The following is a 25,689-nucleotide window of genomic DNA, read 5'->3' as shown; positions in this document are numbered from 1 at the left end:
AATAGCCTCAAGAGGCAATATTACCAATACTTTGTACGGTTATTTATCATTGTTTCTGTAATCCTTCTGTTTGGGCTTCAGGACTAAAAACATTTCTTGGGGAATATGGTATTGTAAGAGAATAACATGAATCCACGTAGATAAGTTATGTATGTCAGGTGTTATGCAGTGACATATCTAGACGTTCAGGAGCTAAATTTGCTTTCAATTGGGAACTCTTGTTCCTTGAGGTTTTTTCTTTAACTTCTTTAAAATTGGAAAGAGTTACTTTGAACCAAGGAACTCGGGATATATAGGAGAATGAACTTTTGGAAAAAGACATGGCGGGATATATTATGTTCCCATACATAACAATTACGTATGAGCCAAAGTCCAGCAGTCATGGACACAAAATTGTAGGTACTCGATCGCTGAAATCCTTCAAATATGCATCAATGCAGAAGAACATATGGGAATACAAGGTCATTTGTATTCATTAACTTACATTAAGGATTACACCAAGTACTAACCACAAAATCCGTAACCGCTGGTTTGACATCACGCGCACGTTTTTTTTTTTTATTATTATTATTATTTTCGATAGCACCTTTTATAACGTGTGGCTGCATAATCAAAATAATACGGATAAACTGTTCTTTTCTATTCTACATTTCGTTCCTTTATTCTTGAAATTGTTTTACAGAATTTTGCTGCTTGTTTCCTACGACATAGGTGCCAGTGGTTAATTCCAGCCAGGTAAATATCTTCAACGAGCGTGGCGCCTTTTAATTCTATCCTGCACACCCCAAACCAAGAGTTGTTTTCGAGAACAATAAGAGGATTTTGAGATTATTTTTAAACTTACATTTGTTTGAATCCTGTCTGAGCGAGTCCATTGAGAAAACCTGATCTGGATTATTGCTAATACTGGATTTTGCAAAGAATTGGATTGTAGGAAGAAGCAAGGTGAGTGCGTGCAATATGCAATAAAGACAAGAGCAATAAGATTTGACGTAAAACCAGATATTAGGTTTCAATGAGGAACTGATGATCTGAGTTCGCTTTTATAGGGGATAGTTGATAACCCGTAACGGAGACCAGAAGATTTGCTTCTTTTTTTATTTTTGCTTTTGTTTTTTCCAGGAGACTACCGAATAATTTGAGAGAGTCAGCATACGTGATATTGGCTGCGAAAACGATAAACTTGCCAGAAAATTTAAGCTTTCATAGGAGTTTTTTTGGAATTTTTTTATAAAATAAATATTTCGTTCATTTTCAAAAAGTTCTCTTTCAAATTGTGTCATAAGCTTATTTTCAGACAAATAGTTTGTTTACGCTAGTGCTCTTGGGAAATCCTTATTTTCTTATATATTTTATTATTTCTTTCACTTTTTTTGTCAATCCGTGTTTGCAATACATAAGCCAGAAAGTTCGACAGGTCCGTCTAAAAGTGAAGTTACGGAATATCTCTTCATTGTTGTAAAGATCATTCTCTATAGCTGTGTAAATAGGGCTCAAGAACCTCCACAGCATCAAAGCGCAGAATTCTCCTGCCTTGCAGAATTTGCACAAATTCTGCCACAGTGAACTAAGGTGACTTCACCATCAGTGCTTTCAACATAAGGGTGCAAGGACTTCCATCCGGAGTCAACATTTCATTTCGGAAAATCTGAATCTCTTCCTCAGTGAATCCAAGGCATGTTGCAACATGCCTCCAATTGCCAACTCCCTTCAGGGGCATATCGAGTTTCTCACAAAAAGCGTCAATTGCCTCTTCTGGGAGATCTTTCAGGCAAGGTGATGGTTTTGTCTTGGTTGATGAATGGATCTTTAAGGGAGTAAAATGGCATCAATCAGCTGACTTAAGGCAACTTATTGGAAGTAAGTTACATTGCAATGAATGAATTTGTCTCGGAATGATGTAAATTGCAAAAATTTCAATTAAAAAAAAAACAAGTGAGCTACATCCTCAAAATCTTAAATAAACACTTTTGAAAACTTAATTTTCTCTCCAAGTTTCTCACTTGTCTACATGCCATTTTAGCGAATTCTCCCTTTTCGTAGTGGAAAGGAAGACTTCTTTCTAACATCCAATGTGAAACCCTGGGTGGTCTAATTGGGAGATGGTCAAATGTACACAGATACTTGTGTTGGATTTCTTCCACCAGTAAGACCAGTTTTTCAACGACATTAAAAGACTAGATGTACCTAATTAATCAATGTTCGAACTTTTGGCATTTTTAATTTTTACATCTTTCTTTCACAACTTTTTTTAATAAATCTTCGTTGAACATGGTTTACTCAGTTGAGAATGAAAGCCTCTACTATAGAAAGTATAACTTAGGAAAGAGGAAGGAAATTATTAAGAAGGGGAGCTTTCTAACACTAGTACATGATTGATACATGCACTATCAGGATATATGTGAATATGAATACACCCATAATATACCACCTCATACGGGTTTCCCTTGATGAGCTGATAACTAAGAGTTATAACTTTTGTAGGAATCAGATTTCATGAATACACACATATCGACTTATAACTTCAGAACGGCTTATGCTTATGTTATGCTATGTTCACATTGTGGCTATTGGAGTTAAAATGTAAAATCTGTAGTCCAGAAATACTAAGTTTTAGAAAAATAGCACTTCATTTCAAAATTTCAATTTTTTGATCAAGCAAGAGGTGGATAACTATCATTGGCTTCCCAAGGTAGCTAAATTGTGATGTTAAGTACTAATAACTCAGTTCTAAAGTCATTGTGGTCTTACCATACAAGTTTCTCCCAGTCACTATTGGATAACTGTCATTACCACATCCTGGTTGGTGCCCTTGAAACTTTCCATATGGATTCTGCAAAGAAGGAAACAGAAAGTGAAAACTGTGCAATTGAGCAAAGTATTTAGTTTATCACGTAGGTATCATATATGACATGATTGTATCCTAGGCCTTTTCATATAAAATCTACGAAAGACACATTGGATTTAAGATCTTCAGAGTTGCAAAAATCAATTCCCACAAATGTCATTGCTAAGATACATAATGTAACTGTGTAACTGGGCTTTACATTTTGATAATATTATATCGAAAGCCAGTAGTCGCCTGTACATCTTACGTGTTTGTAAATTCTATGGACTGCCGCTGGATAATCTTCATCTTCTTTTTATCAGTCTTATTCTACCTATATTAACATATGCTGTAGAAGTATGGGGCTGCGCGTATTATCATAAGTATCTGAGTCGCATAGACAGGCTGTTCAAGAGAGCTTTTAAGCTTGGCTACTGTAAAGAGCTTTTTTCGATTGAAAATATTATTATTCTAAAAGATAAGAAGTTGTGGGCCAAGATCACCGACAGCGATTTTACAACAGCTTTAGACGACCTTTTGCCACCTAAGCGACCAATGGTTACGCTACGTAAGAGGCGCCATAATTATATTCTCCCGCTTGTCAGAACTGAACGTTTCAAGAGGACTTTTGTTGATAGATGTTTGTTCTCTTATTAGTTAGTCAGTTAGTAATTTAGTTAGTTCATTAGTTTTATACTTGCTGAGTTCATATCTGTAACTAAACACGTTTGTTGTTTAGAATGCTTAATAAAGACTTTATTATCATTATTATTATTATAATAATAAAAGATATCATGTTAGCTAATAAATCTATTGACTAAGGCAACTGTGCAAATTGTTGTTGTTGTATCTTCAGCAGTAAGTTCCAATATACAAAGAAAGTCTCTGATGCGGCCATTGTCATGTTTAAACTATTGTTGCTCCGGGAACTATTTGGTAAGACTCCTTTAAACTTTCTTGAGTTTTGAACTGTGTGATTAAACAAAAGCATACAGATGACATGTGAATATTATTACATCAGACTGCTTAACAACCGAGGAGGACTTATAGTCTCTTTGTGAACTGAGACAGTTACTTCAAAAATGACTGACGTCTGCAGGACAATTTGCCACTGTCATGAAAAAGTAAGTTCCCTCTGACTTCATTTAAGGATTATTGAAAAAATTGTGTGTAAAATAATACAATTTGAGGAACTAATGGGATACATGGTTGATTCATATCCATGTTGCGAACTGCAGGGGCAGTGTGGTGGATGTCCTCCCCTGGGTGGGATGGGCGGGTGTTGCTCGGCATTGACCCTGAAATGCCCCTATGGGGAGTGGTCAATTAACCTATGTAATGTAACGTAATGTAATAAAATTCACCTTTCAAGCAATTAAACCAGATTTGTTTGACCTAGTGCAAAATGAAATATCACAGTGACTATTGTAATTATTTATAACATTACTATCATTTTTCTAACTATTGTGAATTTAATATCATTCTATTTTCAATCAGTTTATCCAGCAGGTGTCCTGTACATAGGAGGAAGTTCTTTCAATGCAAACAAGCATTGATTTTTCTTTCCATAAAGAATTTTAAAATTCTCCTTTAGACCATTTTTTTGTTAGCACACTTTTAAAAGGCTCTGAAAAGAGAAGTGAGGCTAGGAGCCTTGAATGGATGAGAATGTATTAACTAATACACTGCACCATTGAGGAGTACCTCTGGTCTTGTCTCTCCTACAATCCATCTCTCTAGTAGTTGTTTGACTGAGATCTTTACTTTGGTGTTAGTCCTGATAATCTCGATCATGGGGGTAACCAAGTAAGGTTCTACCGGTTGATTTCTCTGCTTGCATGATTTTCTGGAAGATTTTTTTTAATCGATTGATTGTAATAATTAAATCCTTATCCTAACCTTAAGATTCAATGTTATTGTTAATGCATATTTCCCTTGGCATGTATCTGCACCCATTGCAGTTTTAAGAAAGTAACCATTTTTTACCAAGCTGTTGTTGTTTGCATCTTCCTAATAACAGAGCGCGTTTAGCCAATGGAAGGTTAAGGAGAGAAGAAGCTTGGAAAATCTAACCTGCTCAGTTTATAAAAAATTTTCATGTCTAGATACCTCAAATGATGACTCACTGTCGTCAAAAACATATAAGTATACTGTGCAGTCCACACCAACTGTGCCCACTCCACCAAAAACAGCACATTGAAAGCGCTTCTTTGTTGGTTTGTTGTTATCACGTGACGTACCGATGATTACATAGGAGGTAAGGTTATCAACTTGAGAGCTGACTTCATTATTGTGGACTTGAAACTTGTTTTCTAGCTTCCATACAATTGATTATTTGTGTGGTAGAGAACTTTTTAGCCTGATGTCCCAGCTATTGCTTAAATATACGAAAGCGCTATGAAGTATTCTGACTTGCACTGGTTCAGATAATTGCATCCCAAATGGATGAAATTTTATCACAGGACTTAGTTGTACTTAATCTGACTGACGATGCATAAAACTTTCATCGCAACATATTTCTAGTCTTATTCCTTGAGAATCATTGAAGAAACAGCTTGCATCATTGAATTGGATCAAGACACTTGATGTCGAAAACGTGCAAATGCTAGCGTACTCACGATTTATTTTCTTGGTTCGATTTTGCTATTACACTCCAATTAACTCCCACTCACAACTCTCACGAAAACACACACACATCTCATTGTAAGCACGTGGAACAGCACCATATATGGGGCGATAAGACACGTGCTGCATACATGCGGTTTGGTTATGTAATAGGTAAACGAAATCACTTATGTTTAAGATTAATAAATGTAACGTACAGTTTCCAACACTGATATATCAAAATGTAATGTCTTTTATGAACTATGAGTTGTTGGATCTTCCAATGTTATTGATTCACTCTAAGGTGCTAAAGAAAGGAAAGGGATGAGTTTTAAATATGGTAGAGTTACAAAGGTACTCTGGAATTTCCTTTATTTGAAAAATTGATTCCAAAGTTTAAAGTACCCTGGAGTCACCTTGTAGTCTTCCAGTATGCACTTTTTTGTGATGAAAGGCCCCCTTTTTTTCATAGCTTACAAGCAGCCGTGAAGAATTTTGCATACTCCTTTGTGATAAATTTTTGTCAACTGACCTTTTCAATAAAACATTACATCAATAAATTATAAAGAAGTGATGATTAAAACTTTACCTTCCTCTACAAATGACAGCAACGCAGCAGATGAATCAGTTATTTGATGCCTATTACTTCTGCGGCATTTTACGCGTTTTCTGATCACCAATGTCAAGATTATAATAAGAAGTGCTCCGGCCACAGTCGAAAGCATAACGATAGGGGAATTCACTTGAGGAATTTTCCTGTGTCTATTTTTTTCTCGACAGATAGTGATGGATCGGTCAGTATAACTACATTGTTTGTTTTTTTGCCATATTTTGACACTCGGAAATTCGCACGTCGTCTTTATCATTGCAGCAGGCAGAACATGGCTTGCATCCTGTTTCTTTACTACCGTAGAATCCTTTTTCACATTGACCACAAATCCTATCATGTGTCAGATTGAAGGGTGTTAGTTCTTTCTGTCCAACTGAACAAGTAGAGCATGCCTTGCAAGTTTGTTTACCTTGCTTGTTAGAAAACGTTTTGCCGCGAGAGCACTTGCTTTTTATTCTAGTTCCATATCCACATGGTGGAAAGGGTGATGTTCCCGCTCGGAAGGTTTTACAATCCACACAGTGTGCACTGCCTTGTACTTGGGTTACAACAAGATATTGATCCTCTCCACATTTTGGTAATTGACAGCCAATCGCATTGGCATCGCATTTTTTGTAAAACGGCATGCCTTTTTGCAACCTTCCTCCAAGTTATTTTTTACATTACAATTGGGAAGATACGAATAGCAAAATTAAACGAGCAAGGCTTACAATCTCCAGTTAGTTTTTCAAAGTAAAACCCTTTGCCGCAGCCATTTCACACTGTGAATTTCTCGTCAGGGAATAGTTCCTCTTGATGTTTTCATGATCAGAGAAAATTCCACATGGCAGGCATGAACTGATATCATGAGTAGGGGAGAAGAATTTTCCAAGCTTACATGGTTCGCATTCGATTTTTTCACCGTAATTAACAACACTGCCACATTTTGGTGTAAGACCCATTCCAGGAGGACAAGATGGGCACTTTCAACAAGAAACGTTGTGAAACACATCTTCGATTTCAAACTCGTCATCGTTACAGCTAGAATACACCTATTTAAATGCAAAGTCACTGTGATTATTATGTATTTTAGGACCATGCTGATGTAAACAAATAAGAAATACTTCTTTATAGGAGCTATATAACAACTACGTTCCAAAGCTTAGCATGAGGAACATTCAGCTTTTTCAAGCATGTTAGTGAGCTAGAGGTGGTACCGGTCTGCCAAACACCCCTTTATAAATAACCAGTGAGGGTCAGTATTGCCTCTCTCTCTCTTAAATACTGATGCTTACCGGCAACAATCTACGTGATTGGTTTACGCTCACTTAACTGTGCTTAACAAAAAGGATTGGTGCTTTCTCTAACTTTCACTACTATCTTATAATGTTCGTCGGTATAGGTTATAAGTTTCAGTTACAAACAGTGGTGTTTTGCGGATTTTGAAAGCCCAAAATAAATGTTGGGTTCTATACTGACATAGGTTGCAACCTTTCCTCGAGATAGCTTTTCTATAGTTATTTGTATTGATTAACATTTTTCACATATGCTTACACATGTGGTCAATTGAAAGTGTAGTGCAATAGTTAACGTCAAATAATCTGTAAATAAAGGTGTAGAATAGACATCCTGTTCCCTCAAATCTGTAAAAAAAAGAAATCACTGTGGAGACAAGTTCGGCAGTACTTGAACGATAACGTATCACTTAATCCCATGATCAGTAAAACCTATACATGTGGGGGCAAAGGTGAAAATGAAATATATCCGAAATTGATTGCTGATGCATAATCTCAGCTAGCAATAACAAAGTTCATTGTTAGAGAATTCGAGAGTATTCACCGCTTCTGCTTCCACTGTTAATCATTTCAACTGAAATCGTATACGTTGTCGAACTTTTGGAACATGTATTTGTTGCTTTGGAAGGCATCGAATAATGGGAAGTATATACGTGGCGTTATGACGAGTTTTTGTTGACTCTTTGGTGCTTACGTGTTGAAATAAATTGCTTACTTACTTACTTAAAAGCACATACTGCTCATATGTACCTACGACTCTTTCGCATGACAGGATTAGTAAGAGATTCAGGAGCAGGATCCCTTAAGCAACGACGAACCCCAACTTTACTGAAACACCTTTAGTTAGCGAAAGTTCTCATAAGATGAGAGAAGGGGCTTCCCCCTCACATGACCACCAAACACAGCACTCGTAGACCAATCACTTAGTCTTGTTCCAAGCAAATTCCATTCACGTGGGTAGCAATTCAAGCTGTGAATGGTCAAAAATGGCACTCCTTTACAAAAACCAAATGTTGCTCTGCAAAGCGTTTTTTACATACGAGTGCAAATGCTAGGAAAATTCATTCTGGAACTGAGTTTGTTTGTGTAAGGAATAGATCTTCGGAGCATTGGGTTAAAAAATAACTTAAAAACTATATCGTGGCAGTTTGATCATCCTTTCGTTTCCTTGAGCTAGACGCATGGACAATAAAGAGAATCCTCAGTATAACACTGGTACTGTAACTGGTAAGAATGGACTACAAACCGTGGAAGAAGCAACCTCAGTGATGAATTTACGGTCATTGTCCTTGGGTATAGATCAATCGCCAGCTGAGGCGACCGGCCGTTTCTCTAGACTTTATAGTAATTCACACCACGTACAAGTCTGGCGAAGTAGTAATGACAGGGAAGAAGGTTTACTTCATGAGTGGGAGCATTCGCATCAAAAGCGATGTTCATACCTTGATCGTATGGAGGAGTCTTTGATTCATCCCGTAAGTCTAGAAAATTTAGACGAGCTTCCCATGAGAACCCACAGTCAGCCTGATGTACATTCAAGGTCTAGAGATCCATTCGCACGGCCTATCCGAAATACATCTTTACAGATATCAACTAGTTCTCCACAGCAGGATAAAAATATTCCCCAACACGAAATTTGGGGTCAACGCGGCGAAATTCTTGTCGACCACACGACGACCCAATGGTGACGATATACAACGATTATCTGGTGAGTAAAGGTCAAATGGGTCTATTGTATGGGTTTACAATGTTTTTATATGTAATTGAAGTGAAAAAAATTGTTGTTTTATCCATCGTTGTGAATGCTACACCTTTTGTTCCGTTTCTCGTTTGATACGGCCAGTTAAACTTCCAACGGAAAAGAGACCGCATGTAAATTTACTTTGCCGCGCTTCCGACATTTCTAACAAATAGTTAATTCTTATTAGCCGAGCGGAAGGTCTGTATGGAAGAATCTTGACCTCGGCCGCCAGTACAGACCTCACTGCGTTCGGTCTGTACCAGCGATCGAGGTTAAGATTCTCCTGTGCTGACCGACCTAGCTTATTCTATTATGGATTACCTCGCATATATTGAAAAGAAAACATGTTTTGTTTTGTCTATTTGTTTTGTTTTGTCTTTGAGGAGAATACTGATCATTTAACTTATACACCTATGAACAGAAATATTTATGTTTTACCTGATTCTATTTATTATTTGTTCAGTACTACGAAGCAAATATATCACCTTGGCTTTATAATTCACATGCAGGTAATGATATTACAGTCCATTTGCAATAGACCAAGTCAGCCATTCGGTCACGTGGTCTGTGTTGGGTAAACAAATATGGCGGAGGCCCAAACGCGCCCAAAAGTAGTTCGCCGGTTTCTGGTGTTGTTTGAATAAAATCTCTTACTATTTTACCCAGGATAACTTATGATACCATAGATGAGTACTAAAAAGGCTGTGCCAAGAAAGATATTGGCGAGAAAGATTAGAAATTCTTCGTCGGATGTGCATGTTGCGAAAAAACCTGGATCTTCAAGTACCAAAGTAAAGGCGTGATGCCATTGAAGCCAAAAAGAGAATGATTCTCCTCATTCAATCGAGTTTGAGGTCAGGCCTGAAGAAAATAAAGCTAAAATAATCCAATCTGAATGCACTTGCAAATCAGGGTAAGAAAGGAAACCACAAACATTTATCTTTAAGTACTTTTGTCCTTTAGTTAGATAGTATTACTCAATTTCAGTGCTAGTTTGAGGGATTCACTGTTAAAATAGATTTTTCTTTAAGGATGGAGGACATTGTAATCCCTTGTTTAGCGTTTTATTCACTCTGAATCACTGGTTTATGCTACAACTCACTGAGACACCAGCTGACAAGACTTGTACAAGCATGACACAGTCCTGGCATGTACCTAGAGGCGAACAAATTCAGCCTGAACCCCTGATGAACTGCACTTTTGCTTCTGCAGAGACAGATAAGAAATTCCAACGAAAGAAACTACCTGTTCATTGTAAGTTTTATGATGCTAGATCTGCTGAACTGAAATGGAAGGTTGGAGAAAAGATTGAAGCTCTGTTCAATGAATGCACTCGACTTGGTAATCGAGAAAAGAAACCTCCTGCATCTTACCTTTTGCTAGATCAAGAGCCAAATCTTGTTACTAAGACTGTTGTTGGCAATGTACCAGTTGGTTCGTATCTGGCATATCAAATTTTTGATGTAAACAATGATGAAATACAATTCTCTTTTAGCAGAAATCAAGTAAACATCAGAAAAGGGGGTGAAATATTGAAGCATATCAAATCATATCCTAGCTTACCACTAAGTTCAATCAATAGTGCTCCCTTTATTCCTCCATATAATCTCGCTCCAGATGAAGTCAGACTCATATCATCTATTCAAATTCATCCAAGTGAGGCTCAGAAACTTTTTGATACAACTGTTGGACAATCAACTGCTACTTCATGGTTTGAAGCTGAAGCTAGGAGGAAAAGGCTAACAGCATCAAACTTTGGTTTAATTGGTGCAGTATGGTAAAAAGCAACCTTCAGAACCATTCCTTCAAAACATTTTTAATCGTAAAGATCTTTCAAATATGGCCTCTATACGGCATGATCGCCAAAATGAATTAAAGGCATGGAGCATTTACTCAAGAGAAATGCAGAGGAAAAACAGAAAATTTACTGTGTATGAGGCGGGACTCTGTGTAAACCCCTCGCTGCCTTACCTTGGAGCAAGCCCAGATGGAAAGGTATTTGACCCAACTGAGAAAGAGCCATTTGGGCTTATAGAGATCAAGTGTCCTTTTGCATGGAGGAATCATACCTTTGAAGATACCTGTAAGGATCCAAATTTCATGTGTACATGTACAGCTGTTGATGGGCATTGTAGCTTAAAGAAAGAACACAAATCTGGATATTACTCACAGGTACAGGGACAGTTGGCTTTGTCTAGACTACAGTGGTGTGAATTCATAGTCTACCTTACAGCTTCAAAACAAATGAGTGCCAAAAGAATATATTTTGATAGACCATACTGGAATGAAGTTGTGTTGCCAAAGTTGAAGGACTTTTATTTCAAGTATGGCATTCGGTTTCTTGCTGGGGATGAGGATGTACTTTAAGCCTCGTTAAGAAGAGCAATGGAATTATGAATGAGGTGGAAAAAGTTTCATTTCTTGTGTTTAATCCTGCTTCTGTGTTTCTATTTGCAGTACATGTTTAAACTTAAAGTAACAAAGAGGACAAAATGGAAGGCACTGATTGCATACTTTCTTTCATATTCAATGATCAATTTAAACTAGTATAAAATAAGTTTGCAATTTTCTCATTTTCACTGAAAGCTTAAATTTTGTTATCTTCAACCTAATTTGGAACTCCAAAAGCCAACATATGGTATATAGTCTAATGTATAACTTCTCATGATTTTCAAAATGTTTGAGCTTTGGTGCAGGTTCATCTGTTGAACACCCTTAACCATAAACCTGGGAATTGCCTTAAATAGCCTATAACGCTATTACAAAGTGTTAACTTACCTATATCACAAATTAAATTTTACAGCTCTAATGAGGTATACTACTCTAAAATAGGATCCATAAAGTTACTTATTATACAGCACACTGTCCAAAGTCGATTAGCACAACCAAGGAGGGAGATAGGTAATGGCTTGAAGAAAATACTGAACCTAACTTACCTATGGCCCTCTCTACATGTATGCGATGTTGAGCAATAGTTTGCGTTTTTAGGACATCTGCCTCTTCAAATCGAGTTTCTGAACCTAGAAAAGGAGGTATGTTCAATTCTATACCAAGTTCTTGTAATTCGCACTGAATATCAAAGCCTTTATCTTCCATTATTGAGTCATTAGTTAATATTTCTCCTGTTGATATTTTCTGCTCTAAAACATTCAAAAAACCAGATCTTGTTACAATTTGCTTATCCGACATGGACCCTGTATAAAGCTGGGATACAAATATAAACCCTCCTTTAGCATCAACACCTACAAGGCTCTTGAGTGTATTGGTACTTTTATAAGATGAATAACTCTGTGACTGTCTTATTAAATATGATGGGGTTTCTATCTTTAGTTCAGTACAATCGATTATAAGAATATTATTTGGGAACTTTTCCTTAAAGTCAGATGGCATATTATTTAGTAGGATATTTCTGTGCGGCCATATTTTAAGTTGTCCTAAACGAATGTACAAGACGTTCAACCATGTTGTTATAATAGTACTTACAGTCCCCTCAGAGATACCAAAACGAAAACTGAGATCTATTGCCGTTAGACCTAACTTTATTCTCATAAACAATAAGAATTCATCTTCAATACCTAGCTTGTGTTTTCTTTCTTGCTTCTGACTTTGTGTATTTAGTACATCATCATCATCATCATCATCATCATCATCATCATCACTTTCTACAACATCATCTACATCATCTTCATCATCACTATCATGACTGTTATCATGGAATAAAGATGAAGTGTCTATGTAAATTTTTTTGGCTTGAACTGTTCTCCAATATATTAGCGGGGCTGCCACGCGCGCTTCGCGCGCATGGAGCAGAGCCCCATTCCCATGGAATGTGGTCAACCTATTTTCGTCTGGTTGTCACGTGACTGACCGAGCGTACGTACGTGCCCTCTATCATGTATGCTATCACGAAAATACTATATGATCAAATTTGAAAATATGGCGTCCGCGCGGCCGACCCTCAAAATTTTCAGGTCGGATATTTCGTTCATTTGCGATGGAGTTAGACCTTGTGGAACTCAGAATGTAAAGTAACAATGCTACAGAATACTCTGCTTGGAAAAGAATGGATATCAAGGTCTTAAAAGGTGACAGAATAAGCTCTGGAGTCAACGACACTACGATTCTCTAAGAAGATGCGAATTATGGACGTAAAGTGAAAACCGAACTTTCGGACTTCAAGCAGGGCCTAGCGACAATTCGACGATTCAATGGCCCGGTAAATATTATGTTTGAGTAACAATGTGTTGAAAAAGTTTTGTTTAATAGAAGATTTTGCGTCAAATCGAAGTTTTTTCAGAATTTTCACCACAACGCTGCACAATTTCTGGCCTTGAAGGCAAGTAAACAACGATCTGAGCATGATGAATTTTCCCGCGTGGGCTTTGTACACGTAAGACACTCGTACGTTTTTCGCTTATAGCAGCAAATCAAAACTGTTTTGAATTAATATGTCGTCCCGAAATATTTCTGGGCCATTTTAGTCTTGCTTCCTATTGATAGATTCCACAGAACTTGAGATCTCTTCACTCACGGACAAAGTCGCATATTCCAGTTTGAAATATGATCCACATGGGGTGTGGACAAAACCTGGCCTACCCTGTGGCCTACCCTGTGGCCTACCCTATGGCCTACCGGTGGTCAGATTTTTAAAAGGATAGCTTTGCTGGAAACCTTTCAACGTTTTCCTGAGTACTGTCTTACCAACGACTTTCTTCTGCTGTTTTGGCGGCCAGATTCCGATCAAAATTTCTTAACCTTCTGATAGAATAAGGAAATCGAGGAAAAGAAGCCGGTTCAACGCAACTTTTGGACAAACATCATCATATCAGCTTTCCTCTCAAATTAGTGCAATACTGGCCTTTTCTTTGGAAAAGCAAGTAAAGTTTGCGAAATGTTTACGACGGCGATGCGTGCGTGTCCCGGGGTGCTCGTTGCAAATTCAATACTTTACAGCACTTGAGGGCACTAAAAAATTGGCCTGCAACGTAATGTTTGCGTTTTCTTACCTGGATATGTATGCTCTCCAATATAACGCCCTTCATTACATTTTACACAAGCACTCCACTATACGTTACCAACTGACGGCCTGCATCATAAAGCCATTTTGTATATCCTCTGCGACCACGCAATATTGGCCCCTCCTCTCCCCTCCCCCTTAACCTACCGTTACGGATGAGTGCTGTGATATTTGCAGTGTTTCGTTCCCTCGAACGTTGAAAATCGTGTTAGCGACCTCTTAGTATACCCCTTTCAGAGACAGATAATTGTACACCAGCGTATTTGTTCGACTCTCACTGATTATATTTTTATGTTCTTACACATCTGACCACCGGTAGGCCATAGGGTAGGCCATAGGGTAGGCCATAGGGTAGGCCACAGGGTAGGCCACAGGATAGGCCATAGAGTAGGCCACAGGATAGGCCATAGGGTAGGCCACAGGGTAGGCCACAGGGTAGGCCACAGGATAGGCCATAGGGTAGGCCACAGGGTAGGCCATAGGGTAGGCCATAGGGTAGGCCACAGGGTAGGCCATGGCCTAGGCCGGGTTTTGTCCACACCCTCCACCTGCCCATTTGCACACACGCGAAAATATTTAACGATTTTTATCTTTCATCTTGATTTTTTAGTTAAAACGTTATATGCACCTATCGCTTTTTTTCGTCGGAAATAAGTTCTTTAAATAGTCTTCTTTCAGTAGAGCTTGTTTTTTAGAAAAGATGATTTTTAAAAATTTACTGTGCATTGTGTTTCCTTTCTTGGTTTCTCCAAAATTTTGACTTTTCACGGGCACGTGTTACACGTAAGTGTCAATGGGTTTAATCTATACTGAATGAATTTTTGGCTAAAAATTTTTAACATATGTAAATAAATTTTATTGCAAATTTTTACTTATTGGGAGCTCCGCTTTTAGGCTTGGCTAAGTCTATATATTATGTTCGCTCTATTTGAATTTGGCAGTACAAATTCAGGAAATTCTTTAAACTGAGAGGAGTTTCTGAATGATGTGTAATGTGCAAAAAACTTATCCTGTTTCTTGGAAGTATATTTCTTTATCATGTTAACTGATAGTTGATGACAGCATGGGATTTCAAGTTCAGTTTGATTTCCACGGCCTGCTGTGCGGATCTGAGGCCATGTCATAAAATCCCTCGCCTTCAGAAGCTGACTCAGTCTCTTCATTTTCAAGAATTTCCCTTTCTCTTCGGATTTGGTGTAATTTTCCCGCCAAAGACCTCTCTCTTCGCCTACATATCAGCGAAATAAAACTCACGAATCACTAGATAGCTAAATTTGTTAAATTATTGAATTATTACCGCAAATCTTACGTTTTTGACCACGAAAGTACCAAGGGACGTGCATATTCCTTTAGTCGTCTGCACTTGCTATCCAAGAATTTAAAATCCGTCTCTAAGAAATTAGAAGAGCAAACTTTTGTGCTGGCTGTTATCTTGAAGTCTTTCTTTGGATCTCTACGTATTCTCAATATCCATACCTAATCATCGAACAATTAATAAGGGGTCAAACAAAAAGCAAAAGTTGCAAAGCAGCAAATTGAGACAATTATACGATGTCAAAGTTCAAGAGCAAAACACTGTCCAGACAATAGAAGAAAAGCGATATTTACTTACCTCTGGAAGCTTTTTCCTTGGGAAACGAGTGAAAAGAAAGTCCCTCATCTAAAGAGCTATTTTGACAGTCGTACAAACAACAATAATGAACCATTTCTAAAACTGTTTCAACACCTCCGCGGGCTCTAAAAAATATGCGCGCGTTTACCCACCGTAGACAAAGTGACCAATTTATGACGTCGGTAGCTAAAAGGTTTTGAATTCGCTGAGTAAAACTTAAAACTCTAGAAGTCTCTGAAAAAGGGAAGTGCTTGGTGTTTGAGACATTCCAATTATAGAGGGCTTCTAACCCCTCTATAACTGGGACCTTCATAACGCACTGTGCACCGAAAAATTCTTCTTTTGCAGTTTGCAAACCAACGTGTGTTTTTTCGCCAGGAAGTATTAAAACTATTAGCGAGACTATTTGTGCCAAATTCTAAGCATTTTAGAAAAGTATGCAAGTATAAACTTATAAACTAAAAGAAGGTTGGGTTCTCTGAATGGATATCTACAGACTTCTCTTTAAAACTCCTTTAATTTCCCAACCTCTTAATCTCAATGCAGTCACTCTCATGCTCGACGAAGAAAGGGAAGTGTTGCGTTCTTCCCATGTTTCTCTTCTGGAGAATATTGGGAATCCAATCTCTGATCACCTTTATCAACACAAGATTTTCGACAGGGGGGACTTGGATGAGATACAGAATATAACAAGGAAAAGAGACCGCAATGCCTTTTTGTTCAGCTCTCTGGTTCTGCCTAAACTTACGTACGGAATATCAGTATATGGTTCATCTCCACCAGATGAAGGTCTGCAAATTCCATACAGTTCAACTCATTACATTAAATATTTTTACTTACACTTTTTCTGTATATGTCTTGAGTTTATGATAACTGAACCTTACAGCTCTACAATATTTTATAACTTACTTGAAAAAAAAAACAAAAAACAAAAAAAATCGTGAGAGAACAAGCTTAGGGCAGTCAATGTTTTCATAACCCTTTTCACCGTCTCAATTGTTTCAGTTCTGTGGTGGATTGCTCTTATTTTAATATGAATAGATGTGAATATCCCTCAATATTCACATCTATGTATTTTGGGAGTTACATTTCAAGAAAATAGTAGGTTCTCTATTCACATCAAGAATAAATTGGCCACAGCTAATAAATGCCTATTTATTTCATAGATACTGAGATTTACACACGACAGAAAGCCCGCGTAAAACTAGTACGTTAAATCCATTAGCCAATTGGAAACGCGAACGATGAATTTTCACTAGTGAAAAAACGTCGTTCGCCCGATCACAAACGCCAACGACGAAAATTCACTAATGCACAATCGTGGCCCGCGAGTTTCACTCCGACTCTTGAATCCAACATGGCTAGTTCAAAATTTGCTTCTTTGGAAGGTTCCATTGAGACTTTTATTGAAGAACAAGAAAACCACAACACAGTGAAGAAAACGAAACGAGACGCTGCTTTCTTTACAGAGTTCCTTCAAACAAAAGGAGAAGCACGAAGTGAAATAGTTAAAATTCCTCCCGCCGAGCTAAAAGAGCTAAAAGAAGGACAAGATTACGAAAAAGCATCAGTGGAAGAGAATCAGAGTATCCAGCGACTCCGATGATGACTAAGTTATGTCCACTGTAAGTTTGCCTTGAATTTTCATGAAAGTTGCAGACTGTTTTTGACTGATATCGGTTAAGGTTTGCATTGTGTTATTCAGCGTAAAAGCGTATGACGCTGCGTGTTTTCATGATTTAGTGACATTCTGATTTACGACATTTATGACTTGTAAATCTAAATCAAATTTTTTTCTCTAAGAGTTGTCATTTACGTCTACATGTTTGGATTTGTTATCTTCATTAAACATTTCAAAAGACAAAGAGAACTTTATATTTTAGTTTATAATAGCAATTGAATGGGTTTTCTAAACATGCGCGACTAAAGTGATAAAATTAACCAGCAACTTTTCTTTTAATAAATCTCTATATCTATAAAATAAACAATTTACACCATGGAAAATGCTTTGTACGATTTTATTCACTCGTTGAGGAGTATCAGAAAACTCACTCGTTCCCAGCGCTCACTCGTTCGTTTTCTGACACTCCTCAACTCGTGAATAAAAATCGTACGCGCGCATTTTCCATGGAGTAATCTCTATATATTCTTAGAACTCTTATGAGGGAGGGTTATTGTCAGGCAGAGTTGGATAAATTATTCAGCTCTCTGGTTCTGCCTAAACTTACGTACGGAATATCAGTATATGGTTCATCTCCACCAGAGCTTACTACCATAAAATGCTTCCTGAATCGTTGTTACAAACGTAGATACACGTCTTCTCCGGTTTCTATTATCAATTGCTTAGATAAGTCTGATATGGGTATCTTCAAAAAATTAAGCGCGTGGGAACATCATCCACTGCACCACTCCCTTCCCAGGATTAACTCTGCTACCTTAGGCAAGTTAAGGCAATGTATCCACTTCGCAATACTGAGCGTTTTAAAAATTCTTTTATTAATAGACTTAGTTTTAAGCATAACTTAGCTGTAAGTACTTAATACATATTTTAGCTCATTAGACTTTATATGTAACACTTGATATGTAATTTATCGGTGAAATAAAGACTATTTACTATTTATTTACTATTTACTATTTAATGTTCTGTATCATTATTTCAGCACTATTTTGTGCACAAGCTATAATTGACCTTGGAGGACTGAGAAAAACGATTCTTTGGCTAATGTTCGATCCCACTCCAGCTATGTGTTCGAAATGTTTCTAACAGGTACATCAAAATTTGCTTGTTTATCTTGCGAAATTAAAGTAAATACTTTTCAATCCATGACCTACAAACTTTGCACTTTGGTAATTGCATGAGGCTAGTCAATTGTGCTGGGTCAGGTGCTGGGTGTTTGAAAATTTTCTCCGTTTTGAATCATACTATATTTAATGACTATAGCTGGCTAAGTTCATTATCATATATTTAACAATTATTCCACGAGCGCACGTTGGATATGAGATGATAGATAGCCAACGAGGCGCGTAGCGCCGAGTTGGCTATAATTATCTCATATCCAACAAGCGAGAGTGGAATAATTGTTTTATTAAAAAAACGCCCCCAATATATTAGACAAATCTTCTCGACATTATTTTGTGAGAAGAAACCGGATTTAACAATGTACAGAAATTAGATTATGGTATATTGGCTCATATACCATAATGGCTGAGCCAATAAAAAGTCTTGAATTGCATTATCCAATGATCCAGTTTTTAATAATTAAAATTATAATACGGCAATCACTCTTACAGTATATATTGATGTAATGTTATACTTGTGTTGTATAAAAATTGGCAAGTTTGGTGCCTTAGGCAATGTGCTCTCTGTCCTATGATTAACCCTTTGACTCCCAAAATCTGATTATTTATTTTCCCCTCAAGCTCCTAGACATTTCCTTGTAAATAAGTTACGAGAATTTGTTGTTAGATCAGGATAAAAACTTCTACCTGATAAGTTTGGGTATTCTCATTACTTGTTTGCAAAATAATGTATGGATACTATGGGGAGAAGTTACATGTCAATCACTTCTGAGAATAGAAGCGCTAAGACAAGGAGATGTTTGATTAAGGTTGCCATGGTTACAGGATGCCCGTTTATTATGATGTGATGTTTTACATCAAAATAATTTCGTATTTCATAGCAAAACACGCATCTCTGTAACTAATTATATTTAATTAATTAACTTTTTTAATGTCGAAGGACGAATACAAGTGTGCATGGGAGCTTTGTGGTGGCTGTTGTACAAGTATAACGTTACATCAATATATACTGTAAGAGTGATTGCCGTATTATAATTTTAACTATAGGATAATGAACTTAGACAGCTATCGTCATTAAATATAGTATGATTCAAAACGGAGACAATTTTCAAGCACCCAGCACCTGACCCAGCACAATTGACTAGCCCCATGCAATTACCAAAGTGCAAAGTTTGTAAAAATAAAAATAAATACATATAAATTACCACAATGGCTATCACTGGTCGAGCTGTGGTCTGTAACTTTCTGCTCGAAACATAAGTGCAAAAGAAATACATGTAAAAAGTAAAAAATGCCAAATAAATAGATAATAATAGTCATAGCATTGAAGGTGTTATCCTACTCATGGGTTACCCTGCTACAAGTTTTAATAAATTGACTAAAATAATATACTTATTGTAGTCAATAATATTATCATAAATAATGAGTCTCACCTGTTCTATTTGATCAAGCTGTGTCATGAATGTTCGAAGAATTTCATTGCATCCATACTTCTTGATCACAGGCCTTTTTGCTATTGCAAGCAGCTGCATTGCCTTCAGCTGAGAGCGGTGCTTAGGGTCGATGTTCCCAAGTGTGTGGTAGAAAACACCTAAAAATGAAAATGATAATACTCACAAATGTTGTAAGACTCAATAGTAAGCTCAGTAGGGTTTGATTATTGACCGTTATGAGATGAAATAAACTGGAGAAAACCCTTGTAAAAGTATTAAGAATGGCATTTCCAGCTTCTTGGTATCTTGCTTAATTCCTGGGATATGGAGATTTAATTGACTTAACACAATAAAATACAACAAAATCTTATTACCAACTTTATGTTTGGAAGTTTTGCTGCTCAGTGGATTCACAACTTCAACCTCATCATGATACAATATAATATGTAAAGCACAGGGGTCCCTGGAGAAGAGTGGGTGCTGCCGGAAAACCTGACCATCACAGTAATCAGCAATCATCCAATCACGGCGCTGATGTGAATTTTCTACCTTTATTGAAATATTAATAAAAATGATTATATAAATGACTGTCTATCTTCATTTATCTCAAAATCTTGTATAACCTACAAAGAAGTCACTCACATATTTTACCTAGAAATAAAACCCACTGACCAGTCAGACTGTTCACTCCCAGCAAGGCTGTCATTAAACTTTTGCAAAGCCAGTCAATCAGAGTAAGTAGCCAAACATAATTCACACAAATCTTCCTCTAACTGATAGTATTTATTTTTTCAAAGTGGGGATACCCAGCTGATTTTATTGTTATTAGTATCCCATAGTAAAAGCCAGTTGCTGGCTACTAATGACAGCCATGCCCAGTTTCACGAATGAAAAGAATTAATATTCAAGACAAAAGTTACTGTGATTTTACTGTAATCATGCAATAGAGGGATTCAAGATCAAATGAATTAAAATATTAAGCGTCATTATCAGAGAGGACCAGGCATTGGCTGTGAATGGGGTTGGAACAAACTTTAGCTTCACCCTGTGTTAAAACAATCAATTACAGTAACACAGCAAAGATTTATAATAATAAAATACAGTAAGATTTCTGTTCACCTGTTTCAGAATTGAAGGGTTGTTTAACCATTGCTCTAAGCTTTCAAGGAAAGGAATCTCCATGACTTCATCATTTAGTCGAACCCTTCTCCTTTTTGCACCTTTTTGTCATTGACCATGGAAATTGCCAAGGACACGTTTAACAGGTTCCTTTAAAAGACAGGTTACATAATTGCACAACAGCAAAGTAAGGTGTTCGTTTACACTGGATTTCAAACTAATCACCGACTTCCTTGACAAGCCACTACTGTGTTCTGCAATTTAGGCAATTTTTCATACAACAAGACCAAACATTTCTTTAAATGCTTGTCTCTGTCTGTTTTCTGTTTCCAGGTTTTGAAATGGGCTTGCCTCTTCAGAATTTTGCTAAAATAGAGTTTGCCATGTGATGTTTTGCAGCCCATCATCTTCCTCATCATTTTCCTCTTGTGCATTATTCTGAAGCTGATTTGCAAAGTTAACACCTATAAACTTGAAAGCAGCAGACACCAAAGTATTGTCACCCTGCACAATGTCATCTAGTGCTTTTTGGGAGAGATTGTGTGTTTCCCTAACTCACACGAGTTATGCTACACTAGTACACCTGAGCTGTACACCCGGTGGATTGTCTTCATCTTCATCTGACAGTGGTTCCTCACCAAATACGTCACCAGCTGGTTCTTCAATCTCTATATCTTGTACTAAATCCTGTGGCTGTTTAACTTCACGTGCAATTTGTAAAAGTTCTTTGACTGTTCTGTTTAAGTGGCTTCTGTAGCCATGAAATGTCTTATAGGTTTTTCCACATCCATTAATGCCACATAAAACAAAAAAGTTCGGATCTTCCCTGTGCACTCGTTTGAAATGACTGATTAGTAACGAAAACTTGCCAAGGACAGCATTGCACATGTTACACGAAAGTCCCATGACTTGTGGTTTTGAGCACGTGCACAGTACCTTAGTGATTAAACAAAGTTAACAGTGTGTATACCGATGCGCCAGTTTGCAGAGCCATTTTTTGCTGCGTGCATCGCGTGCAATGTGACCGAAAACTCACGCGTGCAACCCAGCGATTTTGATGCATCTTTGAGTAACAGTGTAAGTAAGAGACACTGAGGCTGAGACTGATCGCCTTTTGTAGCAGATTTGCTCCATAAATGAGAAAAACAAGTTTTCTTCAAACGTTTCGCATATCTTAGTTTTACAGCTACCGCGTGAAATGCAGCGATTCATGCGTGTAAAATGGACGTTTACAAAAGGAACTCGTGCGTGCACTTGCCATACTCTGAAACTGGCCGAGGCGTAAAACATTCACTTGGGCGAGGCCTGTTTAGCCTTTTGATTCGTCACTCGACTTAAACGTTAAATCTTTCGTTCCTGATTGAAAGTTTGGTATAAAAACGACTTCCCTCCAAAATTCGTCCTCTCTTGCTGGTGTTGCTGTCTTAACATCTAGTGTTCGGAAGCGAATTTCATATCCAAGCGATCAAACCTTGACCTCAGTTGAATACCATGGATTACAGTCGTGCTTTTTCATCAAACGAGGTGGTTTCTTGGCTTCGTGCAAATCGATTTTCTTCGGAAACTTCTGAAAGGATAGGTAAGTAAGCGAATTACATGTAACAACACGTGCAAAATCAGCTCCATTCGTTATGTTCCAGTCATCACTGTCTTCAAGATCTCCTAGATATTGCTGAAGATGCAGACGAGCTACGACACTACTTTCCCCAGATCAAAGAGCGTCTAAAATTGAAATAAACTGTTGATTGCAGAAACCAAACAAGACAAGAAAGCTACGCTGGTAAGCCAACATCATGTTTCGCGCCATCATTGACGCATGCTCAGAACGAGGTTTTCTAGCTTCCAGATGCCTCTGGGGTGTGATGAGCCTCAGCTGTTTCAAAAGTAAGGTCATGTTCAACGATTTTCAACTGTTTTGGCGCCGAGATCTGGGTAAAGCGTTCATGTTAGGTCCATATCACGTCCCAATAACTAATATGCATTAAAATAGATCAGAGACGTGTAAAAAAGGAAAATGCGAATTATTTTTTGTTTTGGTCTTCGTCTACGGAATACTTGTCTCACGAAACACATTCTTCCTCTCGTTTCATATGTTTTTCAATATTCAGTTTTAACTTCACCCAAGGTGGATTACCTGGTATATATGGACTGAGCAAATTAAACACGCTGCCCCTGGTCCGCACTATTAGTCAAACTCTTCCTTTACAGCTCACTAAAATTCTAAACATCTGACCTTGGATATATCATTTACCAATTAACCTCCTCGCAAAGTGATAACGTGGTTTAGCATTTTGTCGTATGACACGACTAACGATGTTATGGGAATTGAAAAACTAAAATATGCCCTAAGAAGGTATATGGGCTGGAAAGGCACGACTTGGTTGTAACTCAGAACGGATTTGCGATTGTTTTGCCCTTTTTACACTCGATCGCCGAATTTGCTTCACGCGATCGAACTGAACAAAAACTAATCATGGAAAATAACATTACCTCAGCTTCCAAAAGGTCAAGTGGTCCTTCGTTTTCTAGGAGTAGAATAATTTAAGCGGTTAAGGAACCGAAAAAGAGCTTTTTTATTGAGGTAAGAGCGGGTTCTTTAAGGAAAAGCATAGGGAAATGAAAAGCGCAAAAGTGAAATGAGTTATTTGTGCGAAAGAGGTTTTAAAATAACAACGTCTGGGTCTCGGTGATGGTTTTAAAACACAACACTTTTTACCAGATAAGCCTGTCGTCTCATAACCACTTGTAGATTCATGCAGATTCCGGACGTCCTAAAACAGAATCATAGGTAAAGCAATTTTGGTCAAAAATGCTCAGCCACCCTCTTCTGCATTTAGGCTTCATTACCAGCTATGCTTAGAGTGAAAAATTTATATTTAACAATTGTTTCATAGTGTTTGCGGACAGGCATCAGTGCATATTTACGCGCCAAATGGAGGCTATATATAACCATTTAAGCTCTTGAATGTGATGGTGGATAAGCTGCCTTATTTTTCACTACTAAGGGGCCGACCATTTAACTTTTGAGGGGAGGGGGTGGGTAATTTCTGATCATCAAGAATTTTTTTCTAGCAATCTGCTGTGCAGGATTTTTTTCCCGTTCTAAATGCTTTTTTTCTCTAATACATTTGGGCTGCATGCAAATTTTTTCTTCCAAAAAGCGCTTGCAGGAAAGTTTTTTTCAAAATCACCCACCCCCCCCCCCCCCCACCCCCCTCTCATGAGTTAAAAGGTCGGCCCCTAATTCTAATCAGTCATCTGTAATCGGACCGTTACAACGACCAATCTTATTGTGAACTTTCAAATGAATGCACCAATCACAGAATTGTTTATGATAACCATTGCAATGGTAGGCCGGAAACGAGGCTTATGAGGCATCAACCGCGCGTCCACCAATTATGAATAAGGTGTATGGCTCACACAAATTAAAGCTATCACGCTCGTCATCTTCTCCATATTTTGTACGAGCTGTTGCGTAAAACTCCTCACGATAATTTTGTTCAGGACCTCCGGTTCAGAATGGAGGCTTAGCTAGTTGATTGTCCTTTGTCTGGTGTTTTTGTTTTCAATATCCCAAATTAAAACGTTGATGCTTTCTCTTCACCTAGCCACCATTTTGTTTTGTTTTGCTTTTGCGACTTACCTGTCAATCAATTTAATTAATGACGTGTTCTCAGCCGATGAACGCAATGAAATTTTTACATGTAGGTCATTAGGTCAGCAATCAGATGTTGAGCTTTTTATTTGTTGTAGTCCTCCTCGAATTAGCACTGGTCATAATTACTGTTCGTTTCTTACAGTGCAAGTGGTTCAGAGCAATTTCCAAATGAGTATTGAAAACTAATCCGAGATTGCTTTGGTTTCGTTTTACTTTCCTCTGTGATGGTCTAAAAGCTCTCGGCACACTCCTAACCAATCAGATTAAAACTTAAGCTAAACGTGACTTGCTGACTCGCGTTTTCTCGCGCCTATGGTGGTTTACAATATTTTAATTTTGAGATCTCATTGCCATATCAAGGTTTAGTTCTCAAGGTTCAGTTCTGTTTCTTTACATCGTACCCGTGATTGACGAATGGGACTTTCGCTCCGCGGTCCTCCGATTCAAAACGTACAAAAGCAGATAGAATTGGACTCTACACGTTCGTTTGACCAATGTTTAATCTTATATCTATACATTACACAAAAGTCGTTATAAACGAAACGTACTTACTGTAGTGTCCAGGACCGGGTTGTTCAAAGGTGGGTTAAGATAACCCAGGGTTAGTGTAAAATTTAATTTTAGATCTGAAAGCTTTAAAAGAAAATTTAGTTTAATTCCACTTGTCTACAATTTGATGATTGAATACTCTGAAAAGTATTGGAAATTTTTTCCCAAAACGGCTCGTGAACAGAGAAATATAGAAACCTGGATTAAAATTTAACCCTGGGTTAGCGCTAATCGGCCTTCGAACAACTGGAACCAGGCCTCCAATTCCATGCCCAAGGCCCCAGGAGACGTAGACTCGAGTACTTATTATGCACTGTGAGTGAGAACGGTGGTGAGAAAATTGACGATAACGAACAAACTACGCGAACTGTGAGCGAACTGTGTAAGCGAACTCCTGAACATTACACTTACTACCTCGGTTTTGATATACGCAGTTCTGTTCCCAT

The 25,689-nt window shown here is 37.7% G+C and overlaps 2 protein-coding genes and 3 pseudogenes across 4 annotated transcripts; 1 reads left to right on the top strand and 4 right to left on the bottom strand.

Moving 5' to 3' along the window:
- Nucleotides 1–663: 663 nt before the first annotated feature.
- LOC148724023 (uncharacterized) lies at nucleotides 664–7,287 on the bottom strand (annotated as a pseudogene). The gene is made up of 3 exons (XR_015991664.1): nucleotides 6,021–7,287; nucleotides 2,752–2,833; nucleotides 664–1,807 (listed from the first exon to the last, which is right to left on the bottom strand). The product of XR_015991664.1 is annotated as an uncharacterized LOC148724023 (transcript).
- Nucleotides 3,198–5,901, bottom strand: LOC148724024 (netrin receptor UNC5C-like; annotated as a pseudogene). The gene is made up of 3 exons (XR_015991743.1): nucleotides 5,848–5,901; nucleotides 4,937–5,455; nucleotides 3,198–4,673 (listed from the first exon to the last, which is right to left on the bottom strand). The product of XR_015991743.1 is annotated as a netrin receptor UNC5C-like (transcript).
- A 2,000-nt stretch (nucleotides 7,288–9,287) lies between the features above and the next one.
- Nucleotides 9,288–11,754, top strand: LOC148724022 (uncharacterized). Its single transcript, XM_088733072.1, has 2 exons — nucleotides 9,288–9,969; nucleotides 10,088–11,754. Exons 1-2 carry the CDS (start codon nucleotides 9,952–9,954, stop codon nucleotides 10,835–10,837), a joined length of 768 nt encoding a protein of 255 aa, XP_088589198.1. The 5' UTR covers nucleotides 9,288–9,951; the 3' UTR covers nucleotides 10,838–11,754.
- A 120-nt stretch (nucleotides 11,755–11,874) lies between these two features.
- On the bottom strand, nucleotides 11,875–15,779 carry LOC148724021 (uncharacterized; annotated as a pseudogene).
- A 2,874-nt stretch (nucleotides 15,780–18,653) lies between these two features.
- LOC111337469 (uncharacterized) lies at nucleotides 18,654–22,836 on the bottom strand. The gene is made up of 4 exons (XM_088733079.1): nucleotides 21,037–22,836; nucleotides 20,292–20,466; nucleotides 19,918–20,075; nucleotides 18,654–19,729 (listed from the first exon to the last, which is right to left on the bottom strand). The coding sequence occupies exons 1-4, from the start codon at nucleotides 21,097–21,099 to the stop codon at nucleotides 19,640–19,642; spliced, it is 486 nt and encodes a 161-aa protein (XP_088589205.1). The 5' UTR covers nucleotides 21,100–22,836; the 3' UTR covers nucleotides 18,654–19,639.
- Between the last annotated feature and the right edge of the window lie 2,853 nt (nucleotides 22,837–25,689).

This window comes from Stylophora pistillata, chromosome 9, assembly GCF_964205215.1.
Source record: "Stylophora pistillata chromosome 9, jaStyPist1.2, whole genome shotgun sequence".
Taxonomy (NCBI): domain Eukaryota; kingdom Metazoa; phylum Cnidaria; class Anthozoa; order Scleractinia; family Pocilloporidae; genus Stylophora; species Stylophora pistillata.
This window is presented reverse-complemented; position numbering and strand designations above follow the sequence as displayed.